The sequence below is a fragment of the Cimex lectularius genome, unplaced genomic scaffold, assembly GCF_000648675.2.
Source record: "Cimex lectularius strain Harlan isolate CLEC.00 unplaced genomic scaffold, Clec_2.1 scaffold76, whole genome shotgun sequence".
Taxonomy (NCBI): domain Eukaryota; kingdom Metazoa; phylum Arthropoda; class Insecta; order Hemiptera; family Cimicidae; genus Cimex; species Cimex lectularius.
Genome location: NW_019392636.1, coordinates 203,059 through 229,066, shown reverse-complemented (window position 1 = coordinate 229,066; position 26,008 = coordinate 203,059). Strand labels below are relative to the sequence as shown.

The following is a 26,008-nucleotide window of genomic DNA, read 5'->3' as shown; positions in this document are numbered from 1 at the left end:
AAACAGACTAGGATTAAAATCCATATGGATCCCGATCCGCTCTGGGCCTTTGATCTTTCACAAACCGGATGTGAGTGTTTGTACAAGTGTTTTGCATGAAGCACGTAAGGCGTAACAGGTCAAACGCCTTTCCATTTCGGAGTTTCATCCGTGCGATATTGTAATTATCAGTTTTGATGTTTATTTTTTATTTTTATTTTTTGTTATTGTAAATGTGCGGTATAAGATTTTCGAAAGGGACTAAGTACTATTTCTACTTCTTGAGCTAATTGCTAGGGTGGGCTCCTCCGGTCGTCCGGTTTGGTCACTCATGCGTTTGTGTTTCCTGAATCATTGGCACGCAAACGAAACGAAAAGTAGTCAGTTTCAAAATCCAAAAGGTTTATTTTTCCAGGGTTGTTTTGATTTTAAGAAATCACACTATTATCATCAAATATTATCCGATCCCGGGGTAAAATCTATAGAAGTAACAGTTCATCGCAACAGCTGCCTGTTGAACTATTTTTCTGGACTTGCACAAAAACGTCTACATAAATTTTCCACGGCCAGATAAAATCTTCACCTAGATAAAAAAAAAAACGTATTTAGGGTCAGTATATTTAACGATCTGTTAAGTCCGTCTGGCGTTTCCGAGCTGTAGATGAAGAGTAAGTCCTGAAGAGGAAGGAGAAGAAATGGTGGGGCCCCCGGTCGGAGAAGCATGACCGACAGGCGGCCAGTGCTAGTTTAAAAGTGAACTGAACAGTATCATGTGAACATGAAGGAATTGCCCATGCATCTGGACCAACCTCCGGGTAAGTGGCGTCGCAAAAAAATTCCAAAAATTTAAAAACGGGACTTTCCATAAGCCAAAAGGTTAACACAACGATCATTTAATGAATAAATATTTTTTTCAGTATAAAAAAAACCGTAAGCATCATAATAGTGGTACATAGAAACAGAAAATCCAAAATGTACTCTCTAATAATTTTATAGTTTATATCGGTAATGTATATTTAATGTTTAATTTTTCTGGCAAAAAATATTGCCAGATAGGAGAGAAAAAGTCTCAATAACATTTAAGTGAGTATGTTGCCAAACTATACATAACAAATTATTGGTAAAACTCATTAGCTTATTTAAATAAGTCTAAATAAATAAATAAGTTTAATAGAATAAAATTAGTATGTCAGGAAGTAAAATAATTATAAAATGATTAGGAAGATAGAAGGCAGTAAATTTTCAAAAAAAAAATTATTGGTATGGACTTCGTCATACTGCATACAAAAAATCTGTACCAACCTTTGACAATAAATAACATTTTTTTAAGAATATTAAGAGGGCAAATATATTTACACATATATTTATATGACTATATGTTTAAATCTTGAATATTGTTAGTTAACCATTTATGAGCTTTTTGTACTCTTATTATTGTCAAAAAATGTATGTTATACCACAGATATTTGTAAAAACGGTAGATATTTACTGTCAACGAATTTACTTAACAATACACATTTTCAAATCTTGAATATTGTTATTTAATAGTTTATTGTGCATTTCGTATATTCATTGACTTCCAAATCGCCTTACAAAAATCTAATTCTTAACTTTTCAAGTACCCTGTTCAATTTCAAACAAGAACTTAGATGTTTCTGGTTAGTAGATTTTTTAAATTTGTATTTCTGAGCCAGGAAAGAACAAGTTTTGTCTGTTATTAATTTGTCTAATTTGTCCTACTCTACTTCTGAAATTCGTTAGTTCATTCATATGAACTCAATTTTCAAGGATTTCCAGCTAAAATTGCTATCTAACACTTAAGGATATAATAAAATATAGATTACCGTATTTACCATATTGATGTTATTGTCCGGAAGATTGGCTCATAAAATCAAGAGAACAAACTCAATAGGACTTAAGAAGCAGCCTTGTCCCAGCACCAACAAATTAACTCCAAAAACTCTAACCTACTACACTGTATTATTGTAAAAATACCTTTTAATAATTCTAATAAAACTTTGAAAAAAAAAAAGACGAAATTGAAAGTTTCAATTGGCATTTAAAGAGCAAATTTAGTAATAAAAAAAATGATTGCATGAGAATATTTTGTGAACTATGTTGCTAATTTAATGCTAATAATAATAAAACCGATGGAAGGTAACTAATTATGAAAATTAATATTTAAAAAAGTTGAGGTGTGTATTTATATGCCATAAAAAATATATATCTATTATGATCGAAATTAATTTTTTAGTTCTTCAATGCCATGATACTTTGTTGTGATAATTATGTTATTATTTTTTAAGACTAGTTGTATTAATTTATTTGTAACTTGGCGTGTCTAGATGCAGTTTATAATACGACAATACATTTTTTTTAAATTCTATTCTTTTGAAGGGTTGTAAAATTTGTAAGAACTACAAGTCTACGGGACATGGTATTTCGTTACAATATATATTTGTTCATCAGGAGATCATACATCTTAATGATCAGATTAAATTGCTGTAAGTGAGTTGAGATATTATTCTTTTGAAAATATATAATACAACACAACATTCCCGTTTAAATCGGCGAAGTCCGCCTTTTTCCAGGAGACCCGGACAAGCTCCTGCGTGACAGAAAATTGCTTTTCGTTACATTAAACCAACTGATGGGAGTCATGGTCCTGAGATCCCTTTCTCGATAAAAAGGAGGTCAAGAGCAAATTACTTTTGTGGGAACCGACTTTTCCGAAAGCCGAACCACCTCCCTGGATTATCCCGCCGAACGGGTGGCCGTTTATTTTTTGTCGCAACGGTCCGCATTATTCGAATATAATGGGTTATAGTTTTGTTGTATTGTCGAACGGGCATGTTTGAAACATCTTTTAAATCTACTGCGGTTGGGTGTTGGGTAGAAAATGATAACAAACTAAAAGGGGGCGTCGATGACTGCAACGGTTTAGGCGTTCACTGTAAGGTAAAGGTCCCGGGTTCGAATCCAGCTGCCCTGCACTCAAAAACACTGACGACAAGGGTTGATAAGACCTCTGCTGTTGCGAACCCTCGTTAAAAAAGGTAATAATAATAAAAAATGAACCATTTAATGTAAAGAATATAAGAAAACGCATAAATTTGAAGAATTTGCCAAAATGGTGCGAAATAAATTAATAATAGAACATAATTATGTGCGTATTAACTATCAGGGGCGTCGGTGGCCACAACGGTCAAGGGCTCATCACTGTTACCGTAACATAATTGTCTAGGTACTTAAAAAGTTAAGAATTTGGTTTTTGGAATGAGGTTTGGAAGTCAATAAATCATTAATAAGTTTACCGATAATTTTCAGTCTACGCAAAATAAATGCTTTTGAAAAGAGAAAGTTTTTTTAAAGTATTTCTTTTTTGAACACTGTTGATACCCAAACAATTTTTAAAAAATTGACGAATTGCTTTTTCACATATCACATGTAATGTAATAAATAGATCAGTACCTTTAAACTTATAAATCCTGAACAGAGGTTCTTAAAGCTAATTTGGTGGTGCTGACAAGACTGCTAAGTCCTATAGCATTGGTTTTTTCGATTTTATAAGCCAATCATGTTTTTAAGACGGTGAAATAGATAAATATACTTGGTCGCCCGACCAAGTAATTTTATCTAGAAATCATTGAAAATTGAGTTCATATGAATAAACTATGAATTTAAAAAGTTGATTTGATTGAAACTTATCTTAAGTGATTTGGACGTCATACTAACTTGACCCGATATGGAATCATTACGAAAATTAATAATAGACAAAACGCGCTCTTTCCTTAGTCAGACATAAAAAATCTGTTAACCAGAAACTTCTAGATTCTTGCTGGAAAATTGCAGGATACTTAAACATTAAGGATTTCGTTAATGAAAGGTGGTTTGGATGTCAATAAATCATAAATAAATCTAAGGGGGATTTTTAACCTAAGCAAAATGAATCCTTTTAAAAATGGAACGTTTTATCGAACTATTTCTTAATTGAACCTCGTAAATAACCAAAAATTAAAAAATATTGAATTTTTGACAAATGTTTTGCACGTATAAAATAGAAATGTAATAAATTGAAACTTTTGAACTTGGAAAACCTGAACAGAGGGTTTTGAAGTTAATTTTTGGGGCTGAGACAAGGGCTTAAATCCTGTTACATTTGCCCTTTTGATTTTATAAGACGACTTGAAAAGTTAACGATTCGGTTATTGGAAGATGGTTTTGGAAGTCAATAAATGATAAATAAGTCTAAAGAGAATTTTTAGCATGCGCAAATAAACTTTAGAAAATGGAACGTTTTTTTCAACTATTTCTTAATTTGACATCATTGATAACCGAACAATATAAAAAACGACTAAATTTTAGACAAATTGCACTTTTTTATATTTATAACATGGAAATATAATAGATTGAAATTTTCGAACTTGGAAATTCTGAACAGAGGTTCTTGAAGTTAATTTGTTTGTGCTGAGACAAGGATGCTTCTTAAATCCTATTGCATTTGCTCTTTTGATTTTAATAATAACAATTTTGTTTACTGCATCAACAGCCATCACCAAAAAATACAATTTTGTAATATATACAATATTATTATAAACTAATTTTTAGAGATGGCAACTTTTTTAGATTAAGTTGGTTGATAATGAGATATGATCTTCATAAGGCTGACATACCAAAAATTGGTAGTGTTTGTTTGGAGATAAAATATATCACAATTACTAGTTTCTTTAGCTTATACATTGAAATATATTCTATTTAATAGGTTTGTACAGTTTAAATAATTATTTAACAATTTGTGCAAAAACAATATATCATAGAAAGTTCCAGTGACTGACTACACCTGAATTTCACTCCTAAAGAATGTACATGATAAATTTTCAACTGGTCTGTGCATTTTAAATGCAAGATACACGACCATTTTCTTCCAGGGCACTTGCCTTGTTTGCCATCGAAACGACTGTTCACAAAATGTAAGTCTAGAACCAAAAGTATTTATAAGCCAACCATGCTTTCGGGCAGTGACATCGTACATATTTTAATAGCCTGACCTAGTGATTTTATCCAGAATTCATCGAGTAAATGAAAATCGAGTTCATTTAAATAAACTACGAATTTCAGAAGAAGAGTAGGTTAAAACGTATAAGTGATTTATTTGGACGTCGTACTATCTTGACCCAAAACTATTACGAATATCAATACATAATAACCAACCATGTTATTTATTTTTTAAACTTACATAGTTAAGTTTTATATTTCTCAACCTGCATTTCGCTCAACTGCAACATACAGTCCACAAATTATATCCACAAATGTTTTGGACAAATGATCAATTTTTGTGTTTTTAGGCTCTATTTGCCATGAAATTTACAAATTAAGCCTGTATTTTGGTCTACCTTCCTCGCCGGGTTTGTTTCAATAGTTTGCCAACTTTAGTGATTTCTGTGAATTTAAGTCTCTTTTTTAGCGTCCTTAGGTGTCAGGTGCGTGAATCGTCGTTATCGTTCGAATGGAAGTTGGTTTGGTTGTCAATAAATCATAAATAAATCTAAGGTGAATTTTTAACCAACGCAAAATAAATCCTTTTAAAAATGAAACGTTTCATCGAACATCATAGATAACCAACAAAAAAAAGAGTAAATTTTCGACAAATTACTTTTTTGCACGTAAAAATGGAAATGTAATAAATTGACACTTGGAAAACCTGAACAGAAGAAGTTAATTTGGTGGGGCTGAGACAAGGCTTCCTAAGTCCTATTGCATTTGCCCGTTTGATTTTCTAAGCTGACTTGAAAAGTTGAGGATTAGCTTATTGGAAGGTGGTTTTGGAGGTCAATAAATCATTGTTAAACGTCAATTTTCAGCCTATACAAAATAAATCCTTTTGACATTTAAATTTTCGAACTATTTCTTATTTAAACACTGTTGATAACCAAACAATTAAAAATCTAATTTTCTGACGAAATTGATCGTAACCTTTGAACTTGGAAATCCTGAAGTTCTTGAAGCTAATTTGTTGGTGCTGAAACAAGGCTGCTGTTTAAGTCCTATTGCATTTGCTCTTTTGATTTTCTAAGCCAACCTGTTTTTCGGACAGTGACATCGTATGACACTGCTGATCACAAGTGGAAATCTCACGAGGTGATTTGAAATTAAACTTCCTGTAGATTGTAATAAGTGTGAAATATTTAAGTTTAAACCTGCTCTACAAAATTTGACGAAGTGTTGTCAATTCGATCATCACTGATCACCAAGTAAAAGCCTGCGCCACTTGATTTCTTTTATGAGTGAAAACATTTTAATTTCTAGATCTAATGGACGTTTATGAACATTAAGAATCATTCAATAATAATCATACATCATCATAGTGAAATTGAAAAAAAAAAATCAAAGGAAGAACTGTCAGTTCCACGATGATAGTCTATGCTAGCTGTTCTAAACGTTAAGTTGAAATATCACACGTGAAAATCTTTTAAATTCTAGTTCTAATGTTCGCTGGTTAATGAGCACTATTTCAAAGGGAAGAACTTTGAAAAATAATAAGTGATAAACTTCTTAAATAATCTGAACCGAACTTGTTAATTTTTATATTCAGGATGCCGTTGACATAACTGTAGTGGTGTTAACGGAGATAAAAGATGTACAAAACCTTGTATGGAAATGTACGTATGTAGGTATGGAAACCTTTTAAGACCTAGTTCTAATTGAAATGACAAAACCACGATGTCTTAATGGATCATGTTGCGTACGTAAGAACAGAGCTGCAATGTATCAGTTGTATCAAATCCCACGGTTGATATACCCTGTGTTGAATAAATGTTCTGTTAGGCTCGTCATTCACCCGCCCTCCCATCAACAAACACAATAAGACAGAAAACAACCCCCGTAGATCCATTGTTGTGGGCCGAATCATTGCCGTGACCGTTCGAACGATGATCGGTGATCATAACGCGTGTCCTGATGTAGACGAAACGATGGGGGGAGCCACGGTGCGTGACACGTCCCGTCTTCGATTCAACACCCGGTGGCTATAGATGTTGGCCAACCGCTTATGCAATCCAGGCCTGGAAAAGGTTAACGACGACGCGTTCTCTCTCCTACAGCCCGTGGGCCACGAACTGAAAATATCGCCCCGGTTCGGGATTCATTCGAAATCGAGAGTTGGGACGAGGAAGAGAAACGATTTTTTCGATTCATTGATTTTTATTTTTTTAATGTAAATATATTTATTAAAAATAGGGCATGAACGGAAAAAGGCAGTCCATCGAGGTGGTCGCGTGACTGTTATTCTATCATCAGGCTGTTCTTTTTATAAATGTCAGGGTTGTACTGTGGAGTGAAGGAGGGTCTCAACATTTGCTTAATACGTTCTGGTTACGAATAATTTTTTTCCATAATCCTTAACAAATTCAAATGTCAAACGGATGCTTTACCTTTGAAAATGTAGCACGCACAGGCGTGAGGACCTACCTAAAACTGCCCATTTCCTCTCTCTACTCTGTCACCCTCTCTCTTTCTCGCTCTTTCTTTNCTCTCTCTCTCTCTCTCGCTCTCTCTCGCTCTCTCTCTCTCGCTCTCTCGCTCTTTCTTTATCCTCTTCCACATCACTGTCTCTCCTCTCTCTCTCTCTCTCTCTCGCTCTCGCTCTCTCTCTCTCACTCTCTCTCGCTCTCGCTCTCTCTCTCTCACTCTCTCTCTCACTCTCTCTCTCTGGCTCTCTCTCGCTCTCTTTCGCTCTCGCTCTCTCTCTCGCTCTCTCTCTCTCGTTCTCTCTCTCTCCCTTTCCCTGTCTCTCAGCCTGTCTCTCTCTCGCTCTCTCTCTCTCGCTCTCTCTCTCTCGCTCTCTCTTTCTCCCTTTCCCTGTCTCTCAGCCTGTCTCTCTCTCTTTCTCTCTCTCTCCCTATCCACATCTTTCCCTTTATCATACTCTTTCACTATCACTCTCTCTCTTTTTTCTCTCTTCTATCACTATCTCTCTCCCCCACTCTCTCCCTTTAACTTTCTCTATCTCTGTCTTTTCTCTCTCTCTCTTTCTTTCTTATAACCTTTTCCTATCTATATTTCTCTTTTCCCTTTCTCCCACTCTTTTTTGTGTTTCTTCTCGTCTTCTTTCTCTTTCTTTCATACACACATTCTCACCCTCTTTCTCTCTCTCTCTCTCTCTCTCTCTCTCTCTCTCTTTATCTCTCTCACTCTTACTGTCTTGTATTTTATGTGCAGTTTTTTACTTAAACAACTACATTTGCCTTCTATCGTGTGGATGTGAGAGTTTTCTAACATTTGCGTCTCATAGATAACCCTACAAACTACACTTTGGCAAAAGAAATTATCTTCGTTGTTCCAATCGAAATCGCCGTACTTCCTCATCCACCGTATCCTCAAATCCGACGAACTTTCTAAATGCGTGAGTATGTTTAAGGAGTACAGGAAAAAAAAAGCTCTTATGTCACCTCTGCGGGTTCAAGACCGCTTGCATCGCCCCGGCCTCTTCCTATTCATGACTTTCGCAAATGACCCCTTATCGCGCTTTCTCCTTTGTTCGATATCCGATAACATCTGGAGGAATACATTAGACGATAGGTGAACTCCTAGATCGAAACCGGGTGGAACAGATAGTCGTGGAAATCGAAAGGGATCGGCCCACTATAGAAGAGCATAAATCCAATCGGCTTAACGCTGAAACAGCAGATCGCACAGAAAATGGAAAGACTCCAGTTTTTTCTCAATAAACTCACTATAATATAATGATGTTTAATCATATTGAAGGAGAAAAATAAATAAATATATTTAAGTATATTCCATATACAGTCTGGTTAGGGATGGTGTTGAATGAACCATCCCTAACCAGCCTGGTTGAACGTTTTGTTGCATTTAGAAAGTTTCGGATGAGGAAGTACTGTGAAATTCAATAGGAACAACCAAAACTAATTTGTTTCCACGATAGTGCACTTGGTTGCATTTTGCCATCGGTGGCATGATATCGTAAAAAATAAACAACAATTTATTCAATTACAGATCATAAAAACTCAGGTTATTACTCTAAGTTTCGATAATTAGTCTTTTTTTATGAAAAGGTAATATAAACTTTTATAGTATGCTATAATATATAAAACGCACATATGTTCTAATCCCTGAAAATGAGAAAATATTGAGTTGATCATAAAACAACATGGGTTTTTATGTTAAAATATTTATTCAATTAATTTTTTCATATCATTGTTAATTAGTACAGACTATGGACAATTCCAGCATGCTTAACTTTAAGCATTTTGAATGAACAAAATTCGTTTAAAATATTTTTTGATTCTTTTATTTCAAACTTCCTTTGTTTGAATAGCAATTTCAATTTTTTTAAACAGAGTGAAACAGCCTGTTGACTTTCCGTTGAAGGAAATGAACGATTCGTTCTCAAGGATCTTCTCAGAGTGATGTCCGCCCTTCGGAATGATTGCCGGACGGCTGCTTCGACTTTCCCGTGATTGCTGGAGAACTATTGTTGTACACAATCCACTTTTCCGTCCCGCGTCATCTTCTAATATAAGAAATGGGTCGATGAAATATTCTGTGGAGTAAAAACATGACAATTGCAAAAAAAAATCTATTTGATTAATGATGTCTCTGATAAGAAAATCCTCGTTTAGACGGTGATAAAAGCAGAAAAACTCATAAAAAGTCTGCCTGTGTGAATAATCAATCAAGTATTAAGGCTAAGGATCCATACATGCAAGGATACAAATATGAAAAGTTTGCCTGTGATTTTTTACATTCCTCAATTGATAATCTATGTCTTAAACTTTTCATTTTTTTAATATTGCGAGTTGTCCCTACAGATACGTGGACAGGGTGCACCGTGAACAGACATTATTCAGGAGTATGTCCTACATGTCAAATTGGACTAAAAAAAACTCTATTTGCAAAAGTTTTATTCTCAATTGTATTCGATACATATCACTTTTCGGATTACTTCAACGTTTCGCAACTTTTTCCACAAGTCCAATGGTCTCATAAAATGTAAATTTGACTACATCAATGGAAAGAGCATTAAAACCACTGAGATTCGATTGTTTTTTATTATTATCATTTGTTTATTATAACTCAAAATAATCAAAATTCAAAATCACTAAAGAGATCAACTTTCTCGAGTTTCCAAAGTTGTCTAAAGTTTGAATAAGATTTTCTTCGTTCTGTAAAACAAATATTACGCTTACAGAAAATTTGTCCTTATTAATGAGAATTAAACACTTATCTAAGGTCATTTTTCGCAAACGGTTTCAAAAATTAATCATCAATAAAAGAAAATTTTTTAAAAAGTAATCAAAAATGACTCTTTGGTACAAAATTTAATCCAGCCTCAAAGCATCAAAAATTAACTCGAAAGATCAAAATCTGTCAGTGTTGAATTCTTCAAGAAGGTGGACCTTTTGTTTTTATTATGTTCAATCTTGTACCAAAGAGCTTGGTTTGTTTAATTGTTATATCGCTTACATTATGTTTTTAATAGAACTTTCAAAACTTTAATTACTATTTTTTCGACCGTTTGTAACCGAAAAATCAAATTTCTAATTAAAATTAAATTATTTTAGTGGTGATAACTAATCTTTGAGAAATTATTTACGTATATTTAATGCTCATTAATAGGGGCAACTTTTCTTGTTGTTATTGCTTAAACTTTAGAAAATAACATCGGAAACTCGTAAAAGTTTATATTATAATTGATTTTTTATTTTGCTTGTTCAAGATCAAAACAAAAAAATAAAACGAGTAAATATCACAGGGTTTTCAATGCTCTTTTCATTGGTGTAATCAAATTTATAGGGAGATAGGAAAAATCGAATAAAGTTTCGAAAGGTTGAAGTAACCGGAAAAGTGAAATATGGATATAATCGAGAATCAGACTGTGGACGTCAATTTGCGAGGTTGTATGATTTTCTCAAGGATTGATGTCTGTTCACGGGACACCCGTATATGTTTAAACTGGCAGGTCATTTATAGCAAAAAGCAACTGAATGTTTCTACCTTTGTTATTAGTTGACCAAGTCTTGTGGATGTTTTATTTTAAACCATTCGCATTGCGTGGTGGAGGGCTATTTGCATCTGCTTGCCTGAGTGTTGCGGTGGTTTATCATTGCATGTGGAGCTTCCCATAAGCCCTCTTTGATTAGGATGGTAATAAAGCATTTTTAGGTCTAAATGGAATTGCGCGCAGGAATCGTTCGTAAGATTCCGTTTTGAACTGTTTGTACCATCTGCGAAATTATGCTGTTGAACCACTATGTCAAACGGGGCATTTATTTACTACCTAGTATTAGGAATGACCTGCTATCCAGGAGGTGTTTGATGCTATGTTTTCTATGTTTGTTTTTGTTACTTGAGTTTTATCATGCCTGCTGTAGGTATGTTAGCTTTTCATCCAACTGATTTAATCCTATTTAACGGAAATCCACAAGCGTGACGTGGACGGGTTTTCGACAGTGTGCCACCTTTTAGACCACTCTTTGTGTAAGGATGAAAATTGGTGGTCGTTTACGCATACAAATTAAATAAATGGGCCTAGAACGCTGCCTTGTGGGACCCAGAATAAAAAGGGTTGGACAGTGAGTTCTGGTATTTATTGCAAACCTTCGCCACGTGAGGTAGTTGATGACCTAAAGTCGATCTGGCAGATGGACCATGGATTTGTGTAATAATCCTTGGATTCACACTGTTCATTTCTTTTAATATTAATACTGACAAACTTCGCCAACTGAACTTGAAATCTCACTAACAGGATGTTTAAAAATCGAGTTTTTCTTCCTACTTCCTTTGCAGTAGAAAGAATGAATTGAACAAGAAAAGACTACTAGTCTACTAGTACACTGTGCATTTGAGATAAAATAGATTCATCAAATTTGCCCTTTATTACTACAAGGTCATCAGAAATTATGTTAACCTAACCCTAATTCGGTTTCTGTTTATATTATGGATATTCTCCAGTTAACAGTCGAATAGTTCATATTCTTTTTCCTTGATGCGGCCTCAAAGCTGCATAGTATTATTTCTTTTTCCCGCACCGTTTGGCTCATTCAGGACAGTTTTCATGGATTTGCCCCTTTAGTAGGAGTGCTGTTGCTTATAGGGTGTGTTTTTTGCAAGATGGTCTTTTATCTCTTAACCTGTTATCATCCCCATTGTGCTGTGTACGAAGGATAATAGGAAGAATATAATTATTAATTCATGGAAGCAATGCCTTTTTTAAAATCAACTTCACTGTTGGGCTTACTAGCCGTACTGATTTTGCTAAGCCTTAAAGTGGACTGCCCATTTTCGAAATGAATATGTTCTTCCTCTATGCCTTTTGGATATGGGTCATTTCATAGCTAATCTTACAAATATCGACTAAAATTAAGGTTGCAATCAGGGCAAATGCAAAATTGTTTTCTAATCAAGCCTCGATTCGAGCCCTATTCCTAATTATTAATTCATGCAAGCAATGTCTCTTTTAGTAAACTTATGATGAAACAATCCTCACCAAGACTGGCAAAAGCGTTGCAGCAATTGGAGAAGGCCAAACTCAGAGGAGTGGTAGGACTACTAACCGGTCACTGGCATCTGAGGAAACACCTACACAACACGGGTATATACAACGATGATCCCATTTTCAGATTATGTAAAGACGATGAGGAAACAGCCACCCATATCATCTTCGAATGCGAAGCAACAGCTCAATGGAGATTTAACCTAACATATGGAAAAAACTTAGGGAATCAAATTGTAGCAGCGACAGTCAATGACCTGAATCTAAGGAGAAGGATTGAGTCTATTGCACTGAACTAAGGAACTAGGAAGATACAATAAGCCAAAAGGCTGCAGTGCCTGGGGAGCGCAAACCCCGCTTCCTAGTATCCTTTTTTCCATGCCATAATGTCTCTTTTAAAATCATCTTCACTGGTAAAACTCTGCTAAGACTACATTTTTTTTATAACAAATAAGCTTACACGCGAACTTCTTTTGGAAATAGTGTACGTGCACTTTCAATGTTTAGAGCACGTCACGTGGAACGGTTACGGCCTTTTATAATCATGCTACATAGGAAGCAGTAGAAATGGGAAAACGGCGAATTTCCACACTTTCCGATGTTAATATTTTTTTCAATCACTCCAACAAATAAGGAAAAAAATCATCGGAAAAGACTTTCCACAGTGAAAGCGGCCAGGCCTATTTTGGAATAATCTAATAACGACAAAAGAAACGAAAAAATATCTTTGACAGCAGCAGCCAGTATAATTTACTTTCTATTAGGTATGATGAGACTTTTCACCGCTGTTCTTGCACACGCATACCTCAATCAAAAATTTATTAACAATAACGAAAAAATAAGGTGATCTCTAGAATCTAAAATATGTCAAGTTCCATTTTTTTACACATTTCGTTTACAAAGCGCCCTTTTGATCTCGCCTTGCCCAGACGGCAATCGCTTCTATTCATATATTGATAATCCAATAGCTGATGTTTAAGCATAAAATAATAATGCTTATTCTATTATGAGGAAAGTTACTATAGAACCGATCCCATTGTACGAAAAGTAATTTAAACAATTGTATTTCATTATTTCCAAAATACACTTTTGTTTATAAATATATATATGAACATACAAATACAGTAACTTGACAATGAATGAAGAATAAAGTTAATTTTTCGTTCATTCATTCATTCAGTATCTAAAACCACCCAAATTCTCAGCACTTTTAATACGCAGGGTGGGCGGCCAAGACCCGAGGGATTAAATGCCTGGGTAGACTCGTACCCCATCCCTAAAAGGCCCGGGACTTGGTCGGCTCCTGCACAATCTCTTGGACTTGTTCACAAACCCCAATATTTTGGACCATTTTATCTCGGGGAGTGGTTTGGTGATGTCCGCTCCTTCAAAGATTTCAAATCTGGACCTAGCATACCTATCACACTCTGTGAGGTAGTGCCTTGCCGTTCCTTCTTTTGTTTCGCAAAAACGGCAAAAGGGATCTGGTAGAATATCCATTATGGAGAGGTGTCTTCTCAGTGGGTAGTCCCGTCAGAATACCATCAGCCGCCTAATTCCCTTCCTTGAGATGGAGAATAGCCCTTTCGATTCTGCTGGTTTGATCACCTTAACAAACTCTTTCGATTGCCTGTGTCTGGGGTTAAATTCCACTCATTAAGGAATTGTTTCATGCCCCAGTTATTAATGCTCTCCTTCGCTGTGTTATAGAGTGAGGTAATACCGGTTGTGGCCCGACAAACGCAGTATTAGAGCCTTCTTTGTCTAGGTTATCCGCCTTTTCATTACCAAAGTGTCCTTTATGTGCTGGTATCCAAATAAGGGTTACCTTGTTTTCAAACCTGGAAGAGATCCTATTGATAAGATCTATGGTTTCCTCCACCAATCTTAAGGTTGACAAGTCTTTTTGTAATGACCTAAGACTAGCCTGACTGTCAGAAAAAATTCTAATATCCTTTCCCTTAATTTTATTTTCCATAAGTGTTCTACAACACACATTAATGGCCCAGATTTCCGCCTGAAAAACGGAGATGTTATTGCCAAGAGGGGAGGAGATGCTGATCCCTAATTTAGGTATGTAGATTCTTGCACCACTCCCTCTACCTTTCATAAGTGAACCTTCTCTATAGCAGTCTATGTTGCGTTGGTCATCATCCAAACTATTTTATTTCATTCATTTAACTATTTTCATTTATTCACAAGGGTGACTACATGAAAGTACTTTTTCCCCTTCTCAGAACATACAAAAATACACAAGTAAAGCACACCAGTAAGACTATTTACACACACCAGTACTACGTATGTACAAATCAGCGAATACACAATTTGTGTTTTAAAGTTTTTAGGCTGGATATACAAATTTCCACAAAAACTGGATACACTGCGTGACAATTTTCGAGGTACCAGGGAATAGTTGGTTAAGGTTGGGTTAGTTAGTTAAATTGGAGTTAGAGTTATGGTTGGGGACGAGTTAGGAGTTAGGTTAGCACTAGGGTTAAGATTAGAGGTAGGTTAAATACTTTCAAACAATGTACACATTTTTTTGGGTGAACATGAGTTGGGTGAGATACGTTAAGAATGGTTAGGTTAGGTCAGGTTAGGATTAGGGTTGGGGACGAGTTAGGAGTTACATTAGCATTAAGGTTAAGATTAGAATTAGGTTAAATACTTTCAAACAATGTACACAATTTGTTAGTATACATTTCAGTTGTTTTTGTGTGAACATGATTTGGGTTAGCTACGTTAGGAATGGTTAGGTTAAGTCAGGTTAGGATTTGGGTTAGGGCAATGTTTGCTTGGGTTAGTATTAGGATTAGGGTTGTTAGCTTAGATTAGGATCAGATTTAGGGACGGGTTAGGTTAAGGATATATGATACAATATTTTTCCCTGACGCTGAGTGTATATGCGAGTAGCAAGCGCGAGTTTTTTATTTTATATAGACAACGAGAATGGTAAAACTGCTAATAGTACTTCAATTTACTCATATTTATGAATAATAGGCAAAAGGACGATTGTAGACATTTTTGAACAGACTAATTTTCCATGAATTTTATCATTTATTATTTGTTATCTAGCTCAAACGAAGGGCCAGAAAGGGCGGACCGAAAGCAAAGAAATCCTTTGTTTATTATGTGTGGTTTACATATTTTTCCATTATTTTGCTACGGCTTAATTTTATAATTAAACAATTCATTTTTTTCATACACACACACACACACACATGTATGTATATATGATATGCACTTCACGAAGAGTCTAAGTATCGTTAAGATTCGACAGCTATTAGCATAGGATTTATAAAAACTGACCCTATTGAGAATAAATTGAGAAATTGTCCATTTTTTGAACCGATGAGCGTGTTTTCGACGCGTATTCAGGTCGTGAGAAGCGTTGAATAACGATCTTTCCCAATCAGGGACCTTTCGTAGTAGCAAGCGATTGCTTGCAGGTCTTCTGGTAATAACATATCTACCCTAATTAGATCTAGCAACTTCGCTTTCACCGCCAGTGGTCACGATCTCATCGGCCGGACATTTACCGCCTCTGCGATTGTCTCGTCCACTGGGATTAAAAGGCCGAGGAGTAATTGCAAATCCATTAAATAATTGCTGATGAAAATTTTCTAACAGAAAGAAAATTTCGTAATATCCGCGCACGGGTGCAAATAAGAAAAAGGATTGATTAAAAAACGCCTCATCTTTACTAAAACATGGCTTCTAAAGTTTTAACAATGCTACATAAAAATAAAAATTAAATGGTAATCAGAAGCAAAAGTTATTTCAGCATAAGATTAAATGATGAGGTTTAGTTTTGATGCCTGCTGGGTGAACGACTATCCTCGCTCTTTTTGCCAAACCAGCATCTCGCTATCTTCAGTAATTGTTTTGTGCGATTTCTGCCCAGTCAATTTTAAAATGTTAGTGAAAATGTGGAAGCAGTGTATCGATTATTATGCACGTCTGTCGGTTTATTGACCGAGTACGATTAAATTAAAAGTTCTTCACCCCACAGTCCTCAAGAGGGAATCTTAAAATTCAACTAATAGACTTTAAATCAAATTAAGTTAATATACTATATGAAGTTTTAAAAACAAAATAGGCGTTATGATGAAAAATCCAATTCTAGAAGACAACGCTTCAGTACATCGCTCGCGTTGACTCTCCCTGCTTATATCCCTAATGTCGGTATATGAGAAGATTTTTCTTGAAAACCGTAGGAGTGGTTCCTAAGTATCAACTCAGGCTTAGTTATTATTAACTACGTTTGTGCAATCAAGCCCTAACCCTGACCAGTTTCTAATCTACCCTAACCCTTAATCCAACACTAATCCTAACCTAACCAAACCGAACCATTCCCTGACCTAACCGACCCATGTGCACTACCGGTAATGCTCAATCGATTACTTAAAAAAATACCCATGCTACAAATAGTTTCATTACAACATCAAATTGATCAATATGTCTAATTTGTATATATATGTGAAATATATATAATAATATAATAAATATGTATATTTGTATATAAAAATATATTTGTGTATAAAAAACATGAGATTTGTTGGCTTTCGGTACGCCCGTTTTCGCTATTCGTTCTAGACGAGATAATTCTAAGTTTAACAAATATAAACTTAATCAAGTAAAATTGGTTTATTAAAGTAGTATTAATACTACAGAAAAGTATTGTATTTTTTATTTATCCTTTCATGTTTTGAGCAGTTTTAGCTAGATGTTAAAGGTCATTAAATATTACACAATTTTAAAAAAAATTTTGCCTCAAAAACAACAAAAGGCGAGAATATAACATAAGAAACAAGGGAAAGTCCTTCTGCGTAAAAACATTCACTATAAAGTATTTACCTAAATTTTACCTTCAGAATAGAAGTCCAACCAAGTTCCTCACTGAAGATTGCGTAAAGACGAAACTCGTTTGAGTAACATCAAGTATCCGCGAGTATAGACAGGCCCAATAAGTTACCCAGTGGCGTTTCAATATGTTTAGTAACCATTTTTATCCATTGATATCACAGTGCCACTCCTGCTGTTTTTAAGAAAAGCAAGGGCAACTTTAGGGTAGTAAGAAAAGAGAGTCAATGTTAGCGATGTGCTGTCTTGATTGATTTGTCTTATTAGATAGATTGATTATGGCCTATCCAACTCTGCCACAGAATCAGAAGGTTTTTATTTTGGAGAAAAGTTGAACGGACACCGCCGTTCGGTGTGGGCATCTGGCAAATCATGAGGATCCAACCATTGCCCATGCTGCGGACTTAGTTACCGATGTTGGCGGCTTATGGTGGATTTCTAAGCTCAATTTGTTGTAGAGTTGAATGACTAGAGCGGTCAGTAGGTTTTCTATGTTTACAGATGATAAAAAAATTTAGAAATGATCTCCACATTTCGTGGCTTCATCATTTGGTTTTTGAAGCAAATTTGATTCTGACAAATCCTGAATATCTAACCATTGATATTCCGAACCTCTAGTTTTTCAATATGGTGGCTTTTAGAGGGATTCTATGCCCAAATTTTGATCGATAATACAGGAATATACCGTACGAATTTTGCCTTACACTCTGGAGAAATTCATCATAATCAATCACTGAACAACGATGTTAATCTTGGATGCTGGTGCTAACTATAGTAAAGTAGTAAAGTATTGTTTCCAAAACCTACTACTGCACAACCAGCACAGACAACCAATTACAGCATTTTTATGAAAATAGCCTCAAGCATTCGTCAAAAATAGTCAATAGACCAACAAACAATCTTGAAGCAAACTCATTCATAGTTCTATCAAACTTTAAGCCACTGTTTAAAACGAACTGGGTTTTTCAAAACTAACCATTTTTATCAAGTGTTATAAATTTAAGTAGACATCTCCGTTTGGCAAGGCTTGAAGATCTAACTTTTCTAAGATAATCCGAAAACCAAGTATTCTAAGTTAGCGGCTTACATTGACCTGAATATCTAAACATTGATATTCCGTACTTCTTAGTTTTTCAATATGGTGGCTTTTAGAGGGCTTCGATCCCCAAATTTCGGCTGATAATCCAGTAATATAAGCGTACGAATTTTGCCTTACACTCTGGAGAAATTCATCATAATCACCACTGAACAACAGATCGATGTTAATCTCGGATGCTGGTCTAACTATAGTAACTGCATAAAACGAACTGGGTTTTTCAAAACTAACCGTTTTTATCACGTGTTATAAATTTAAGTTAAGACAAGGCATGAAGATCTAACTTTTCCAAGATAATGCGAAAACCAAGTCTAAGTTAGAGGCTTACAATGGAAGAAGCTCCATTTGTGATCAATTACCCAATTTGATCGATGCTTGTTTTGAGGTGTTTCAGTATTTTTGACACAAATCTCTGCCACAGAATCAGAAGGTTTTTATTTTTGAGAAAAGTTGAACGGACACGGCAGTTCGGTTTGGGCTTCTGACAAATCATGAGGATCCATTGCCCATGCTACGGACTTAGTTACCGATGTTGGCGGCTTATGGTGGAATTTTATGCTCAATTTGTTGTAGAGTTGAATGACTCAGGATGAGCTAGTTCGATGTCTATCTTGAGGTGTTCCTAGCATTCAGCTTGATGGTAAATCCCTGCACATTACAGCGTAATAATACTGAACAATTTTATTCAGGAATAAATGAACAACCGAAAGACACAGCGAGAATACGCGGACCACAATGATCAAACGTAGGATGAAATGCAGGTAGATAAGTTGTTTGGCAGTAGTTTAAGGATGAATATTTAAAAAAAAGATGTAATAAATGTACATATACACATTTGAGCAAAACATTAAAAGTTTCAACTTTGATGAAAAGAATATTTTGTTCATTGAAATAGACGCCAGGCCTCAATGGGTCAAGGAATCAGAGTCATCTCTTGTTTAATTGTCCGAAGATTTCAAGACATAAAGCGGGCATAATCGGTAATAGAATACAGCTTTCTTTCGAAAGCCCATTTACTCCTCAAAACAAGAAAGGAGTCGTTTTCATTTCTTATCTACTCTTCAAATGCTCGACTGCAGGGGGTTTAATGAAGCCCTTAATTTTTATTGTGCCTGTTTTTTATTTCACCGTCTGCTTGGCTGTCGGAAGTTTTCAAAAGGAGAAATACGACATCCAAAGGAAAAGCATTCCAGCCAAAGGTTAATCACCGTACCTTTTCAACTCGTCACGACTACTTTCAGCGATGGAACTCTTTAAGCACCTTAAGAAACAATTCTCACAATTCACAATTAACCTAACCTAAGAGGATTCATAAAGTAACGATCGGAATACATTAAACTACTGGAATGTTTGAAGTTTGAAGTTTTATTTACTTAAATATAGTATGCAATTTAAGTAAGTAAAGGGAAACTTAAGGGCTACTGTGCATCCTAGTGGCAGAGGGTGAAATTTTTTTACAATTTATGAATTTTATTTCTCTAACAATGCAGTGGGGAAAGAATTGTTAGAAACCAATTACAAATAAGGGTGTAAATTATGTGTCCTGGATGATGGTTGATCAAACTATAGTGTAGTTTCGAAGAGTAAAATCAATGTTGGACTCAAGTGAATTTATGTCTTTTACTAAGTAAATTATATATTTGAACTCTAAAGATTATCGATATAGACAAGTTATAATTAAGATAAGCACAGCCTCGTCGTGTCCCGGAAGCTTTTTGAAGTTTTAATCACGCTTACGACCATTTCCTCTTTGCCTTTTTGTTTATTTTTAATTAAATTCATAACCGTGAGACTTCCTTCGATGTATGACTTGATTAAATATTCTTCAAAGGTGTATTTTATAATTCGCCTATGCGTTCTTATATAAACTTTCACGAAATGTTTAGTAAAACAATTACAATAAAGAAGCATTGACATATTGCAACACAGTATCGTTGCTGAGTTGCTGACTAAACAATTATAAAAACAAACATTCAAATTATGTCTTGTTTCTAGGAGAATTGACGATAGAGAATGGGGTCCTTGGAGCGTCTATGGACTCTGGGATCAATGGGTCGATCTCGCCGACGGGCTCGCAGGCCTCGCAACCAGAGAGCCTTGCACAAGCTTTCAACAGGTGAAGAAGAATTTTGTGGAATTCAACAAAAAAAATTTTTTGACCTCTGAGGAAATTGTGTTCGCAGTCAGCTATGTGTAATGACGCCAAGGATGTCTCCAGTCGGGTGCAGTTCCGACAGCAGCTTGGAGTGCGGAAAAGAGACTGATAACCTCGTGGAAGAGGTCTATGTTGCCAAACACTCCATCACAAAAGGTGAATTCAAAATTAAACTTATACTAAGACAATGACACGCCTGTCAAATAACAACTTTCGCCTGTTTCCCCACCAGTAAAATTTAAACAAAAAATTCTTTGAACTTCATGAAATAAATAAAAGAACTATGACTGAAAGACAATGAGGCAAAATCAAATACTATCACATCAAAACAACGACATACAATGTACGATCATATACAGTTTTTTAGGTAGTAAGCGAAAGGAAAAAAGACAGAACGTGAGAAAAAGAGGGAGACAGATAGAGAGGAAGGTGAGAAAATAAGAAAGAGGAGTGAAAGGGATAGAAAAATAGTGATAGAGAAAAAGAAAGAGGAATGAAGGGGAGAGATATAGATAGAAAAGTTTGAAAGAGAGAGATTAAGAGTAATAGAGAGAAAGAAATAAGAGAAAAGAGAGATAGATATAGTTCGAAAAAGAGTGAGAGAGGTAATGATAGAGAGAAACGGCAGAGAATATATAGTGAAACAGATAAGGCATGAAAGGTAGGTAAATTAAGAATAAAGAAAAAGATAGAGAGGGAGAGAAAGAGGTAAGGAGTAAGAGAGATAGAGACTGGCAGACAAAGGGAAAGAGTAGAGAAAGGGAGAGAAAGAAAAAAGAACGAGAGAAAGGCAGTGAGAGAGAGAGAGAAGAAGAAGAAAAAGAGAACAAAGAAGGGATTGAAATAGAGATAGAGTTAGAAGGGTAAGAAAGAGAGAGTGAGAGAAATACAGAGTGAGATAGAGCTAGATAAGTATAAAGGGAAAGAGATATAAGGGAGTAAGGTAGGGAAATAGAAGAAGAGTGAAAAAGATAGAGAGAGGGAAAGTAGAAGAGATAGAGAAGTACTGAGAGATAGAGTGAGACAAGGGGAAAGAGGGCGTGAGATAGAGATCAATAAAGATAAAGTGAGTGAGAGAGATAGAGAAAGAGTGTGAAAAAGATAGAGCGAGGGAAATTGAAGGAGATAAAGAAGAAGAAAGAAACACGAGAGGAAAGAAGGAATGTAGTGAAAAGGAAAGAGAGAGTGAAAGGGAAAGAAAATGAGGGAAATAGAGATAGAGAAAGAGGAAGTGATGGGAAGAGATATAGAAGGGAAAAGAGTGGGAATAGAGATAGAACAAAAGGGTGAAAATTAGAGACTGAGAGAAAAGGAATTTGATAGAGAAGGGGACATTAGGAGAGGGAGAGAAAGACAGAGAGAGAGAGAGAGAGAGAGAAAGAGAGAACAAAAGAAAGTGAGGCAGAGAGGGAGAAAAGTGAAAGACAATATGGACAATTTAAAATTAAATAAACCAGCTTTGATAAATCACAAAGTACTGGACAAAGGTAGGGAAACAAAGAAAGAGAAATATGATGTGAAATGGGGAGTGAGGGAGAGATGTAAAAAGGGAGAAAGAGATTTCTTGGACTGGAAGGAGGGGAATCAGAGAGAAAGAGAGAAAAAGGATGAGAAAGAGAGACTGAAAAAAAGGAAAGATATAGGGAGAGGGAAATAAAAAGTGGGAGAGAGTGAAAGAGAGACTGATAGGAAGGGAAAGATATGGAGAAGGGGAAAGAGATTGGGAGAGGGATTAAAAGGCAGAGTGAGCGTGAGAGAGAAAGAGAAAGAGAAATTGAGAGAAACAAAATATAATAGACAGGAGATAGAGAGAGTGAGAGAAATGGAAAAAAGGTGGAAGAAGTGAAAGAGAGAATGAGTAATGGAAGTATTGATTGTACCAGTGATAAAATTGACATAACAAATAACTGAACATTTTTGCAAATTTAAAGGACATATCTAGAAATTTAGAATTTTGATAGGTTTATTTGAACACACAGAAATAATTTTTTTATTACATTTAATAAATCCTCATATTTTCAGGGATAATTTGTGCAGAACAGATTGAGTCATACGCTGAGAAAACTCCAAACATCCCTATGGTTGAGCTTGACGGACTGGAAGATGTCAACCTTCGACGAAGCTGCTTTGTCGAGAAAGTAGTCGTGAACGTGGAAAACCACAAAACCCAGAAATCAAACGATTTCGATGTTGTCGTATCCGTCGACATCGGTACCACATACACTGGTTACGCTTTTGCATTTGCTAAGCACCCGACAGACAGGCAGATACATATGATGCGACAATCTGAAGGTTCTTAGTTAAAACTAGTCAAGTTTAAAACCCATAAGAGAACTGGAAACTTTTTTAGGGGGCGATAGAGGTCTAAACAACCAAAAGGTGCCGACAGTCCTTCTACTTACGCCGGAAGAAAAGTTTCACTCTTTTGGCTATGGTGCACGAGACGCCTACCACGACCTAGACCCTCAAGAAGCAAAAGAGTGGCTCTACTTTGACAAATTCAAAATAAATCTGCATAACAATATGGTAAATAAATATTAATAAAATTTATAAGTATACCTGAAAGTTTTTTAGTCATCATTACTTCTATGGTTCAAGGTGTTTTTTTATATATCCTTCAAATAAATGAATCAATTATTTTTTATTTAATTGAGAAAAACAGATAATAAATTCAGGGTACAAATACTCAAAAGTGATTCAAATAAAAATCAGTGCTTAAATTATGTAGATGTAATACTGCCTAGCAGGAAGTTCTAAAACTTACGCAATTCTTTAGATTAAGCCATGACTTCATATCTGATGCCAACAAAAGAAAAAAAAATTGTTTTTCATCACAATGCTTAAAATAGACTTTAAATACCAGATTTTTTTTTTATTTCAGGATGTAAATCGAGATACACAGCTGAATGCAGTGAACGGAAAGAGCGTTTCTGCTCTGTCTGTCTTCAGCCAAACTCTCCACTACCTGAAAGACCAAGTCTACAAGGAGATAAGCGATCACGGAATCATGCCGACTCTCAGGTGGGTCATTACTGTCCCAGCACTCTGGACGCAACAGGCCAAGCAGTTCATCCGAGAATCTGCCTACATGGTAATATCCAATCACAAGACTTTTCTTATTATTGTATTGTTTGATGGGACAGCATTAAATGATTATGTTTAACTTGGGAACAATTGTTATAAAATGTTTTATTAATGTGTTTTGTTGTCTATGTTATCAAATTTACTTAAGCGCAACTATTAGAGCAGGTGTAAATAAATAAAGGAAAAAATACAGTAGTCTTAATAATAATTTAGTTCCATTTTATCTTCTTAATAAAAGAATTGAACTAAAATTTTACTTTGTATGCAAGATTTTTTTCAATTATTTTTAAAACTATGGTTTAACATAGACATGAGTGCTTAAAAAAGGTTGGTTTATTTGTTTGGTTGTTTGGTAAGGCTGACATCTGCAGTCCAGAAAATTCAGACCGGCTCCTTATTGCTTTGGAACCAGAAGCTGCCTCTGTCTGCTGTCGGCACCTGCACTTTGACCAAATAATCAAAATTGAAAATGGATCAACCAAATCAGGTAAGGTTTATTAAGGCTTAGTTAAAACTATAAAACTAATTTTGTTGTTTGGTTTTTCTCAGGGAGTTACATGGTTGTGGACTGTGGCGGAGGTACAGTCGACATAACCGTGCATAATGTTTCTTCACAAAACGGTACTTTGAGGGAGCTACACAAAGCAACTGGAGGACCTTGTGGTTCTTTAGGTAAATAATTTATCTAAAAAATATCTAACATATTTAATTTAAAACTTAAGATACGATATTTCCCATGGAACTGCTTTTTTAACTGGACTTTTTGATATTTAAACATCAGGGATCGATGAAGAATTCAGCAAACTGCTGGATGTTGTGTTTGGGCCGAACTTCATGGAGAGGTTCAGGCAAGAGAGGTCAGCAGCATACAACGAACTTATGCTAAGTTTTGAAAGTAGAAAAAGAAGCTGCACCACTTATAGGTCTTCCTCACTAAACATATTTCTGCCATTTGCTTTCATTGACTTTTTCCGACAGATATCAGGAATGGAGGTAAGTTAAGTTTTTCTCTTTTTGTATCTTTGCTTTTACATTTTTATTGATCTAGGTTGAAACAGCTATTAAGAAATATGGATGCCCTGAACTAAGCTGGTCCAATGAAGGCATCATGAAGATCCACCCTTCGCTCATGTTTCAGCTCTTCCAGCCCACCCTTGATAAAATCATTGAGGTAATTATCATGATTTTCAAAAACGTTTTGTTTCATTTTGAAATGTTGTCATTGAGATTCTGTTTCAGCATGTTGAAGCGATCCTCTCTAGCAGGAGGCTGGACGACACTATCAGCTATCTCTTCTTAGTCGGTGGATTTTCAGAATCACAGATCCTGCAGGAGGCTATCAAGGATAATTTTTCTGATAGAGTTCACATTATAATACCACAGGTTTTTTTTTCTTTTTTTATTAAAAGTCAAATCCCTAAAATCATAAAGTCATCCCTAACCATCCCTAAAAGTCAAATATTGAAGATTATGAAGATTTACAATAATTTTTTTCAGGCAGTAAGTCTGAGTGTTCTAAAAGGCGGAGTTCTTTATGGGATGAACCCGAGCATCATTACATCTCGTAGAGTAACGCATACTTACGGGCTTGGTGTGGTCAAGCCATTTTTGAACGGGATTCATCCTATTGGTATTTTATTTTTAAAAATTTTGAAATGAAGGTTGTATAAAATTTTGTGGAATTTTAGATAAACTGGTCATCCGAGGAGGCCAAAGGTGGTGTGTGGATGTCCTAGAAAGGCTGATAGAGTCTGGCCAGCCGGTTTCACTCGGGCAGAAAGTGTCGAAGAAGTACACCCCAGCTTCGACCAAACAGTCTGAGATCGTCCTACAAGTCTACGCGACTGTGTCAAAAACTGCACAGGTACACCTGCCCCATACAGACAACTAGAGATTAAACTAAAACGTTTCTTTTTTACAGTTCATCACGGACGCAAATGTGCACAAATGCGGACGGCTGAGGCTGGTCCTCCCAAAGACATCGGACCCGAAGTTGCGAGAGATAGTCGTCAGCCTCATCTTCGGTGGGACTGAAGTTACCGCTTTTGCAGTAGATTCGGCTACTGGCCAGTCTGTTCAAACCACATTGGATTTCATGCTCTAGAACTGCATTCCTGCAGAGGAACGTTTTCAAAAATTCTGTGATACTTATTTTATTTAGTTTTAGTACAAAACATTGTTATAGCAAATTGTCTTCTTTTTTAATTTTTTTAATTGTCTATTTCTTGGAAATGAACAATTTATTTTAATAAATAGAAAATGTTTTATTTACAAATGATGACTTTTTATAATTTTAATAATATTTTTTTAATAAATAGAG

General features: G+C 35.5%; 1 protein-coding gene across 1 annotated transcript; it reads left to right on the top strand.

Moving 5' to 3' along the window:
• The first annotated feature begins 717 nt into the window (after nucleotides 1-717).
• LOC106669866 (heat shock 70 kDa protein 12A-like) lies at nucleotides 718-25,955 on the top strand. The gene is made up of 14 exons (XM_014399688.2): nucleotides 718-794; nucleotides 20,445-20,565; nucleotides 20,633-20,760; nucleotides 22,627-22,896; nucleotides 22,955-23,130; nucleotides 23,486-23,695; nucleotides 24,046-24,175; nucleotides 24,238-24,360; nucleotides 24,470-24,681; nucleotides 24,737-24,859; nucleotides 24,928-25,071; nucleotides 25,186-25,318; nucleotides 25,377-25,552; nucleotides 25,610-25,955. The coding sequence occupies exons 1-14, from the start codon at nucleotides 758-760 to the stop codon at nucleotides 25,790-25,792; spliced, it is 2,166 nt and encodes a 721-aa protein (XP_014255174.1). The 5' UTR covers nucleotides 718-757; the 3' UTR covers nucleotides 25,793-25,955.
• The last annotated feature ends 53 nt before the right edge of the window (nucleotides 25,956-26,008 follow it).

Coding starts and splice junctions, on each gene's coding strand:
- LOC106669866 (XM_014399688.2), top strand. CDS start 758: ATGAAGGAATTGCCCATGCATCTGGACCAACCTCCGG. Junction 24,682..24,736: donor GACAGATATCAGGAATGGAG/GTAAGTTAAGTT, acceptor TTATTGATCTAG/GTTGAAACAGCTATTAAGAA. Junction 24,860..24,927: donor CCCTTGATAAAATCATTGAG/GTAATTATCATG, acceptor ATTCTGTTTCAG/CATGTTGAAGCGATCCTCTC.